General features: G+C 41.9%; 1 protein-coding gene across 4 annotated transcripts in view; it reads right to left on the minus strand.

The window, feature by feature from the left end:
- The window catches only part of MTMR8 (myotubularin related protein 8), a 131,974-nt gene extending 121,184 nt beyond the window's left edge, over window positions 1-10,790 (minus strand). For 2 of the 4 annotated variants that reach the window (XM_054544654.2, XM_002831730.5), the window contains exon 1: window positions 10,635-10,787. In XM_054544654.2, coding sequence (XP_054400629.1) covers window positions 10,635-10,658 — 24 coding nt within the window. In that variant the 5' untranslated portion in view covers window positions 10,659-10,787. Of the gene's footprint in view, window positions 1-10,634 lie in introns of all 4 variants that reach the window. The other 2 variants (XM_063721109.1, XM_063721108.1) reach the window with 2 other exon arrangements.
- Window positions 10,791-11,624: the final 834 nt, after the last annotated feature.

Here is an 11,624-nt window from a genome sequence, read left to right on the forward strand (position 1 = left end):
AGGCTGGAGCCAGAGTAGCTCAGATTTGAGAACCAGTGTCTTAAGGATGCCCAGGGCTGCAGGGCCTCTGGCCTGACCCACAAAACTATTCTTCCTCCTAAGTCTCTGGGTCTGTGATGGGAGGGGCTGCCATTAAGGTCTCTGAAATGCCTTTGAGGTCTTTTTCCCATTGTCTTGGCTATCACTATTTGCCTCACTTTTAGTTATGCAAATTTATCCAGCAAGTGGTTGCTTAGTAACCCATTTGAATTATTCTTCTGAAAATGTGCTTTTCTTTTCTACCACATAGCCAGGCTTCAAATTTTCCAAATTTTTATACCCTGAAATATAAGTTCCAACCTTAGGACATTTCATTGCTCGTGCATCTGAGCATAGGCAGTTAGAAGCAGCCATGCCATTCTTGCACACTTTGCTGATTAGAATTTTTTTCATGCCAGATACACTAAATCATCATTCTCAAGTTCAAACTTCCATGGATCCCTAGGGCATGGACACAATCCAGCCAAGTTCTTTGCTAAGGCATAACACATGTGACTATTGCTCTAGTTCCCAGTAAGTTCCCTGTTTCCATCTGAGACCTCATCAGCCTGGACTTCATTGTCCATATCACTATCAGCATTTTGTTCACAACCATTTAACCAGTCTCTAGGAAGGTCCAAACTTTCCCTCATCTTCCTGTCTTCCTCTGAGCTCTCCAAACTCTTCCAACCTCTGCCTGTGATCCAGTTCCAAAGCCGCTTCCAGATTTTCAGGCGTCTTTATAGTAATGCCCCACTCCTCGGTATCAATTTTCTGTATTAGGCTGTTCTTGCATTGCTATAAAGGAATAACTGGGACTGGGTAATTTATAAAGACAAAAGGTTTAATTGGCTCACAGTTTTGAAGGCTTTAAAGGAAGAATGGTGGTGGTATCTGCACAGCTTCTTGGGAGACCTCAGGAAGCTTATAACCATGGTGGAAGGTGAAGGGAGAGCAGGCATCTCAACATGGCAAAGCAAGAGCAAGGGTAGGCGGTGAGGTGCCACATACTTTTAAACAACCAGATCTCATAATTCACTCACTATCATGAGGACAGCACCAGAAGGATAGTGCTAAACCATTCATGAGAAGTCCATCCCCATGATCCAATTACCTCTCACTAGGCCCCGTCTTCAACATTGGGGACTACAATTCAACTTGAGATGTGGTGGGGACAAAGGTCCTAATCACATCAGAGACCACTGTTTTGGACAGAGCTCCTGCACTTGGTCCCAAGAGGACAGACCAAACCAATAGGAAGTCACTCAAGTTAAATGTCTCATAATCAAACTGAAACTTTAAAGAAACATACAGATCCCCAAACGGACCAGTTTTTCCTGAAAACACGAGACTCCAATCTACCTGAATCAGCTTAATAAGGAAGTCTTCTCTGTTTTCCCCCTGACAAAAAAAAAGTAACCTGAAGTAACCTCATGTTAACTAATTATTTTTCTTCTATTCTGTTTTCTGGTTCCCACCTTACAAAATACACCGTTCTGTCAATACCCAGTGGGAACACTCATTCTATTTTGTAGAATGGAGTTTCCCCAATTCATGAATTAGATCTATAACTAAATTTTCTTGTAATTTTGTCTTTTGATAATATAGAAGGTGGCTAAAGGGTGGCTGGAGAAGAAGAGGCAAGTGAAGTCAGCTACAAGGGGCCAGCTATAGAAAGGAGGGAGCAAGGTGGGACAAGGCCAGAAAAGGATTAAACAGTTAAGTGAAAAGCCAGAGGGACCAGTGTAAGATAAATGAAAAAGAACTCTCAGAATTCAGGGGGCACTTTAAAACCAAAAACCCACATGGGGATGAGAGGGGAAAAAGAACTCACAGGAACCTTCAGGCACAGAATAAGTGGAACACTCCCCCTACCACCATGGAAAATACTCATGGGAAAAGCTGCAAAGAACTACAGCAAGAGAACCATGGGTATAAACCATTTCCTTACCTGATGGGGAAGCTGCAGAGAGGCATTGTGCTAATCTCAATGCAGAAGGATATGTAAACATGATAGAAATAGTTTGGTGAAAGCATGTCATCATTTCAGCCAACTAAAAGTCAAAAAGGGCCAGGTACAGTGGCTTTCACCTGTAATCCCAGAACTTTGGGAGGCCCAAGCAGGAGGATTGCTTGGGCCCAGTAGTTCAAGACCAGCCTCGGCAACATAATGAGACCTCATATCTACAAAAAAAAAAAAATGTTAAAAAAATTAGCCATGTGTGGGGCCACGCTCTTGTGGTCCCAGCCACTCAGAAGGCTGTAGTGGGAAGGATTGCTTAAGCCTGGGAAGTTGAGGCTGCAGTGAGCCAAGTTCATGCCACTGCACTCTAGCCCAGGCGACAGAGCAAGGCCTTGTCTCAAAAAAGGAAAGAAAGAAACTAGGCTTGCCCTTGCTAGACAAAGTGTATTGTGATTAGATTAAAAGAAAAACATCAGTGTCAACTGCACAGGGCCTCACTCACTCACACTCAGGAAAAGAAGTCACACTTCATGGGAAAAAAATGGTCAAGGGATGAGTAGTAGGAATTGAAAAAAACAAAGCATCTTTAGCTTTCTCCTGACTGTCCCAGAGATCCTTGTGCAGTCCTGAATGGTAGGAGATGCTCAACAAGAGGAAAAACTGGCCACTCAGAAGAAATTCCTGCTAAGGCTCAAGGGCACTACCTACCAAAAGGCTACATTATGCAAGTACAAAGAGTGCTGTATGACACTTGGAGAACAGTCTTTGAGGAAGCCTGAAGGAAGGGGAAAATTATTGATATCCAGGCTGGACTTCCTATATAGTATGTCTCCCCAAGGCAGGAATCCTGTGCCTATTAGTAGGTAGGACCTTCTAGGAGACTTGCAGTTACTCAGACCCTCCCCTCTTTCTACTCATGGGCACCAGGGCCCCATCTGTTTCTGACACAGTGTTATAAGAGGGTTCCTCTACCCGTAGTGCTTTTACCTGGCAGAAACTGAGGTCTCACAGAATATGTGTGTGGGGTTGGGTGTGAGGGGAAGAGAGAAAGAGAGAGAGAGATTGGGGGGAGAGAGAAGGAAAAGACAAAAAGGAAGGGGAGAGAAGGGGATGCCAGAGGGAAGGTAAAAGAGAAGGGAGGAGAGAGGAAAGGAGGCAGGAGGAGAGAGAAGAAAAAGGAGAAGAGAGGGAGAGTAAAGAGAAGGAGACAGAGAAAGACGAAAAAAGAGAGAAAAGGAGAGAAAAGAGGCTGACCACAACTAGGTACGGTACAGATTTTAATTCCCAGGCAGGCCACCCAATTGTTTTGTTATTTCTCCACTCCTGAGCTGTAGATAGAGCACTCTGACATTTATAAGAACTTTGCTCTTGGAGAAGCTGTGAACCATAATCCACATTTGTTTGTTTGTTTTTCTCATTTCCCTTCTAGGAAGGGAGGAAGAGAGGAAATCAGATGTACTTCAGAGGTCTCTGAATCTATCTACTGTCATGATTTGCCACAATTATTGGTAACAACTTAGATGCACTGCAATAATAAATAAAATAAGTGACACTTGGCTCTAGAATACCAACCAGTGTAATGATATTCATCAGTCACACCCATGTCCCAAGCAAGTCCTGCCCCTTGTGTCATTGCCTCCAACAGCAGAGAGCATTTGTCATGAAAACAACTGCTGTGCCCTGTATGTATTAAAAATGGCAGGCTTTCATGACAAGCCTCTCTAATTTAGGTCTCTTCTTTAAAGTAATAAGTGAGAAAATATGTAACAGGAGGAAGGAAGGGGAATGGTGGAATACTTTTGTGTCAAAATGTACAAGGTCATTGAAGGTAAGTGTTAAAAATACAATCCAGACTAGCCTTGAACTTATGCCTCTCCACACCCTACTTTTCCATGTCCCTCCAACTAAAGCAAATTTCAGACTTGGAAATGAATCCTGCATCTTGCGGTCCCCACATCTATCATTTTTAAATGCTGAAAGCACTCAAGAGTTAGAATGAACCTTCCAGATTGATACCAGCATTTCTTAAGGCATGTTCTATGAATCCTAGTTCCACAGATGTTAATAGGCACATACACACATGCATAGGGGAACACTGGGTGAAACAAACATAAGCAGGTTTATTGCAGGGCTTCTCGGAGCCTTTAATAGGTGAACATTCACTATGAATCTCCACAGTGTTTGTGGTGTTAATATATTTTACCTTAGAATCATTTTTTTTAAAACAAATTATCTTGTGGGACTCGTGTTCATCAGGAACATAGTTTAGGAAATGCTGGTATATCCACTCAGCTCATTTTATTGAGGCACTATAGTACATGGTTAAAGAGCACAAACTTGGGTCACAGACTGTTTGGCTTCATATTTCCAGCTCTGGGCAAGTTACTTAAGCTTTCTGGATGCTTTCTTTATATTTAAAATGAAGATAATAGTATTGATGCATGGGTTAAATTAGCATATAAATATGTAATACTTATGTAAAGCACTTAGAATAGTACCTGGCACATAGCAATTGCTCTATAAAGGTTAAATATTATTTTACTGATGAAGAAAGTGAAGCCTAGAGAGGTACAAAGACAGTCTAAGGTCACATAGCATGTCAGTATCAGAAGTGGGGCCAGAATTCAGGTCTCCTAACTCTCTGTTTAGTATTGGTGTCTCAAATGATGAAAATGTCTTTAGAACTTAGCAAAACATCTCTCTAAAGCACTTAAGTATTTTACCACAAAAAAAAACAGAAAATGATATCTAAAAAGACACAACCCTAAAACAAATCCCAGTGGTTTCTAGGAGTAACTGCTTAGTTGGGGTTTCCCAAGTACAAAGTGAGGTTGAAGGAGTGGGTTTTGGTGGTGAGGAAAATTATTCCAATGCCTATAAAACAGTGTCTAAAATGACAGACCACTGCTACCAGGGCTTCCTAGGTAGCCTCTTTCCTTGCAATGTAGTACCAAGAGCCTTTCTGGATGCTCAGGCAAATCTCCCTGAGACAGGCTGATCTTTGAGACCTCCCATGACTAATGTATACTAAAGCCTCTACTATTGTTTGGCTCTGATGGAGAGAGGAAAAAACACACAGTTATAGAGCACTTATAATGTGCCAGGCCTTCATCATACCTTATCTTAATCTTCATCATAGTCCCAACAGACTCAGAGTGTTTAAGTGATTGCCCAAGAACTCAGAGCTAATAAATAATATAGAATGAATTCAAATCCAGCTTTGTCCATGCTTTTTCCATTATATCACACTATTTCCTAGACTGGAAGGATCACAGTGAAGCCAACTGGATTTGCAATTTTGGGAACTGGAAGGGGAGCACAATTCTCACCTCTAGAAATCTCATTTCCTTCATAATGAAAAACACTTCTTTACCCAGTTTTATGTTTCTTTATTTTGACCCTGCTTCTTGTCTAAATGCATTTCAGGTTGTTTATAATAAAAGACAGATCACCAAATAGGTTATTAGAATGAAAACCAAAGCCATGAAGAGTGGGAGGAAGCAATTATGCTAAGTACAAGGGCTAATGCAGTTAACATGACTGAACATTTGGCCTTAGTTTCCTGGAAGTAAAGGCAAAAATTATCTGCTTTTAAGAAAGCTTCATACAAATTGTAATCTCCTGTGTGGTACTACAAAGTGTTACAAAGTGTTATTAACATACTACAAAGTGTTATTATTTTTTATTATTACTATCCAGGATAGCATTCTGTACCCATCTGGCACTCCAATTATTTTGGATGTTGTTTCTGTGATAACTCCACAGTTTATTATAGTCTGAACAAGCTATGCATACTAAACAATTAAAAGACAATGCTACCTCTGCTACTTGCTAGATGTTTGACCTTGGATAAAAAACTCTAGCTCTCTGAGACTGTTTTCACATCTGTGAAATGAGAGGCTTGGACCATCACTAGATGATCTTTATTTATTAATTAACTTGTTTATTAGCAGCTTTATTGAACTATAATTTACATACCATAAAATTCACCCTTTTTTTTGAAACAGGGTGTCACTCTGTCACCTAGGCCAGAGTGAAGTGGCACTATCAGAGCTCACTGCAGCCTCGACCTCCCAGATTCAAGCCATCCCCCCCTCAGCCTCTCCAATAGCTGAGACCACAGGTGCAAGCCACCACACCCAGCTAATTTTTTTTTAATTTTTTGTACAGATGAGGTTTCACTATGTCACCCAGACTGGTCTCAAACTCCTGGGCTCAAGTGATCCTCCCATCTGGGGCTCCCAAAATGTTGGGATTACAGGCTTGAGCCAACCAGGCCCAGACAAATTCACTCTTTTAAGTATACAATTCAATTAGTTTTAGTAAATTTGGAGTTGTACAACCATCATCACAATGTAATTTTAGAACATTTTCATCATTCCAAAAAGAAACTTCATCCCCATTCCTCATTTAGATAATCTTTTAAAAGGTCCTTTCTAACTTTTCCATTTCTAGACTTATAAAGCTTTGGTAGCTCCTTGGCTATTTACAAGTTCAAATTCCTCAGTGTAACATTCAAAGTCCTTTACAATCTATAAAATCTTTCACTGTATTTTTTTTCTACCCACACAAATGTAGAAATTACTTTTTTGTGTTAAAACATTCCTTAATGAGCTAGCAATTACTTATGTGAAGGAGAGTCCAGAAAACAGATTTTTGACTAAATTATCCTTGTCCTTGATTAAAGAGATGCATGAATTAAACACATAACACTATTCTCTAGAGTAGTTACTGAGGTCTAAGAGGCTGTAAACTTGGAAGAGCTTCTCCCTGCCTGTCAGGCTGCTCCCATCAGATCACAAGACAGAATAGACATATTTTTCAGTCTCTTTCATTTTTGGACCTTATGCTTGGCATCTCATCACCTTAGTTGATTAAGAGATCCCAGAGGGCAGTTGCCATATCTATATCCAGTTATGTATCCTTGACTCCCAATGTGATATTCTGCATATAATAATTAATAATGATAATGATAGTAACAGGTAGCTAAATTAAGCATCTACCATGTGCCAGACATTGTTCTAAGCACTTTACAGATACTAACTTATTTAATTCTTATAACAACCCTGTGAGATAGGTACTATTTTCAACACCGTCTTATAGATGAAGAAACTGAGGCAAAAGAGATTACATATTTGCCAAAATCACAAAGCTAGTTAAGTAGCAGAGTTGAAATTTTATTTCAGACAGCCTGGCTCCAAAGTATGCACTCTTAAACCACAGCAAATTGTCAAACCAGTTGAAGTTCAATAAATGTTAATTGCATAAAACCTTATTATTAAGGTTCCATTCCAGGAAAGAAAAGTAATTAAGAATTCTGGGTGCCAACTGACACAGATGTAATGAGGGTAGGGAAAAATACATAGAACAAATTCTGATTCAGATAGGAGAGTCACCAAACTTTAGGGCAGGTCTGAGACGCTCCAAAAATGGTTGTTGAACCCTAAGCTATATCTTAGAAAGATAGATCTGTTCTCATACATAGGTCGTGGGAATGTAAAATTGGTAGTGTCTAGATGAACATATGCATAGTCTATGACCCAGAAATTCCACTCCAATGGCATATACCAACAAAAATGTATATTTAAATCTGTCAAAATGTACTATTGGTAAAAGGCAGAAACTGGAAATTCCCCATCAACAGAAGAATGGATAAATCACATGTGGCATGTTAACAAAACGTAATATAGCAATGAGAATGATCTATAACTTCAAGAAATAATATGGATAAATCTTTCAAACAATGTTGAGCAAAGGAAGTCAAACACAAAAGAGAATGTATTAATCCATTTATATTAAGTACAACAAGAGAGTAAAATGAATGTATCCTGTTAGAGGTCAGTATAGTGGTTTACCCTTGGGAGGGGTATTGACTGGAAGCGGGCATGAAGCAGACTACTAGTAATGTTCTTTTTTTTTGGTTTTTTTATTTTTTTTAATCTCAGTAGTGGTTGCACACGTGTGTCCAGTTTATAAGTTTATAGCACAATGAATACTTCCAATCTATACACTTTTCTTTATGTGTACTGTACTTCAATAATTTTTAAAAGTCTTCCTGAGTAAAGAAAAAGACTCAAGCAAGAGCCAAAAATAAAAGTCACTTTTGTACTTGACATACACAACTAATCACTGACAAAGTTATCCCTTTGACCTGAGATGGACAAGGCAGATGTCTCTCTCTTTCGTGGAAAGAGTGAGTTAACAAAAGGGAGGCCATTTTAATCCCGAGCCATTAATGCAACCCTAATCCTTTCTAGAAACTGAGAAAAAAACAGACTCACAGCAGCATACCACCTGTGGGCACTCACAGCCTTGCCAGGCACCAAAACAAATACTAATTCTGTTTAAAGAATCAAGTTTTCATTTGGAGTTTTTATTTATATTTCAAGACTAATGACACTATCCATGCAGTACAAATGGAGTCTGACCATGATGCAGGTTTAAGTTTTCTTGAGCATGAACCCTATCCCAGCACCAGTCTGAGCACTCCTATCTTTGTTTATTAGGCAAGTATTCCACATCTATGGATCTCAGTTTCCTCATCTGTAACATGGGAATAATAATAGTATCTCCTAATAGGTTATTGTAAGGATTCAAGGCATATTTCAGGTAAAATATCTAACACAGTGCCTGTCACATCGTTAAATATTCTATACGTATTAGCTGCTATTATAATTTTCATATGGGCCCGTTAATGGTTTCTTCTCCCTTCCAATTTCCATACAGCCAGCCCAGTTTGTAGCTTCAATCCCTAACAGGGGAATTTTAATATTTTAACACTCAAGGACAGGTGCAGTTCTACCTCCCCATCTTCCCCAGTTGTCAAAAGAGAGAAAAAAGGAGTATTCAAGTGAGCTGATTTTGAACTAGACAAGTAACGTGGCCCAAGCTTAGGTGGGTTGGGAGAAGAGGGAGTCTGGACAACAGAAGTTCCTTTCCTTTAATGGTACTACCTTCTTATACCATGTCAGAGGACCCGTACAAATGACATGATCTGGAAACAAAGGGACACAGAAAAAGGCAAGGCTGGCTAGCTTTTACACGGGATGTGGTTATCCTCCACAGACAAAGGCCCTGAAGAGGAGGGAGTCAGAAAAAAAGGTTGAAGGCTGGAGTTTGTGCTTTGCCCATCAGGCAGTATCAAAGTCTCATGCTAAAAAGTGGGAAAAACATTACTAGTCACAAAAACTCTTTCACACACATCCTCTTATTTAATCCCACCACCATCCTGTGAAGTGAGCCGGGCAAATTTCATTATCCTCATTTGGTAGGTGTATCAGTCTGTTTTCACGCTGCTGATAAAGACATACCCGAGACTGGACAATTTACCAAAGAGGTTTATTGGACTTAACAGTTCCACATGGCTGGGGAGACCTCACAATTATGGAGGAAGGCAAGGAGGAGCAAGTCACATCTTACGTGGATGGCAGCAGGCAAAGAGAGAGCCTGCGCAGAGAAACTCCCGTTTTTAAAACCATCAGATCTCATGAGACCCATTCACTATCACAAGAACAGCACAGGAAAGCCCTGCCCCCATGATTCAACCATCTCCCACCGGGTCCCTCCCACAACACGTGGGAATTATGGAAGCTACAAGATGAGATTTGGGTGGGGACACAGAGAAAAACTCTATCAGTAGGTGAGGAAAGCTAAGGCTCAGAGAGGTTAAATAATTTGTCCAAAATCATTAGCTAGTAGTTGGTGGGGGTACAGTGGGCAGCACTTTAATTCAAGTCTTCTGGCTTCAAAATCCATGTTCTTTCCATTAAAAACACGCTGGATTTTTTACCAGGACTTCAATTAGCCTGGACCACGTGTGTTATGATCAACAGGAAAAAATAACCACAGATTAGCTGTGAACTTTTCACTGTTCCCCAGCCCCAGACAGGAGAAAGGAGGGAAGTGGATTTGAAACAGAAAGGGGCTGGCGTTGGGAAGGGAGGGAGTAGGATCTGGAAAGATGAGAGGAAAAAGTAGTAGAAGTAACTCTAACTCGGCACTGGCTAAAAACAGGCGACAACTGGCTAGATAAACCTCTTGGGTTTCTCCTACCGGCTGAGCAGGGCCAGATCCACTCTGCCCCACTCCCCTTCCTTTTCCATTGCCCAGCTTTGGCTGAAGAGATGCTGTGGCCCCACAAACCCTCACAGGCATACCGTGGAGCCGGAGCGAGAGTGGGGCTTCTGGGCAGTCCCTGGGGAAGGTTAGTGGCTGGAGGAGCCAAGAGGATGGTGAAGAAACGCTCGATAAAGGAAGTAACTCTGCAAGAGGCAGAGCAATGTGGGGTATTCGCAAATGGCGGTTACAAGTGCGGCTAGTATAAAAAGCTGAGATAAGGGTGAGTGTGAGATCAAGGCTAGGGAGGAGCTGGAGTCAGAGGGCCAGAACAGGCGTGCACCAGGAGCGGGGGCGGTGTCGCGTAAGGGGACAGTGGCGCAGACCACCTCTTTCCCAGCCGCCGACGCCCGCAAGCAGATCCTGAGAAGAGGTGTTTGGTTGAAAGGGGGTGTGGACCCAGAGAGAGAACCCGGGACCCCGCACAGGAAAGACGCGTCAAAGAAGGCTGAGAAGGCTGAGGAGGTGTGTCTGGGCTCCCAGGTGAGCACCAAGAGGAAGCTCGCAGCTGTCAGCCTCGCTTAACTCTTCTCCTTACCTTGGGTACCGTAATATGATCCATGACCGCAGTTCTCGCCACCGGAAGATCTCAGTGCTACTCCGGATGCCGCCGCCACCGCTCTAGACGCCTCCTGCCCCAACCCGTGTTTCTACCCCTGCCCTCCCGGTCCTGGCTCAAACTCTCGTCACCTGATCCTCGGCGAAAGCTCCTATCGCGACACTTTGACCGTAGCCGTTCCCGCCATCTTGCTTCCTGGCAAGTGCCCTTTTCTTCGGGGAATTGATTATTCTGGTTCAGGTTCAACGTTTGGCCGCGTCTTTAAGTCCCAGATTCGAGTACTGCCACCCTTCTCACACTCCTTGATGTTATAAGGGCTCTGAACACAGATGTCACTCCTTTACTCTAATATTACAATGATAGCATCCTGCAGCGGTAACACAGGCTGCCCCATGCTGGCAATTGGGTTTCTGAAGAGCTTCCTAGCTGTGAGACCCTGGGCAAGTCACCAGAGAATATTTTTTGAAATATGTAAAGGTATATCCTCCTCTCTATCTCTCCTTTATGTGTCTGCTGCCATCAACCTAGTTAAAATCTGGAATACCACAGTATCCTCATCACTTTTGCCATCATAGATATGGGAAGAGGACCAAGAAAGGGCCCACTGGACCAGCTATCAGATGAGGGGTAAATAGGTGCAGACCCTCAGTGGTGTGCTCCAAGTCAGATTTGTGGTGGAAAAAAGAACAATCTGAAAGTTGGGAAATCTGGGTTCTACTCCTCTCAGGTCTGCCACTAACCTGCTATGTGACCTTGGGGAAATCATGCCACCTCTCTGGGTCTTAAGTTGACCAAGGTTACAATGAGGGTATTGGCCACTATCTCAGGGTAATTTCTAGCTCTACTATTGTAGTGTTATGGTTTGCAGTCTCACTGCCCCTACAAAGTAATTTTGTTCTTCTTTGCGTTCTTATAACATTTGCTAGCAAAACTACTCGTTTATCATATTCTGCCTTTTTCTCTAGCCTG

Source organism: Pongo abelii, chromosome X, assembly GCF_028885655.2.
Source record: "Pongo abelii isolate AG06213 chromosome X, NHGRI_mPonAbe1-v2.0_pri, whole genome shotgun sequence".
NCBI classification, from domain to species: Eukaryota; Metazoa; Chordata; class Mammalia; order Primates; family Hominidae; genus Pongo; species Pongo abelii.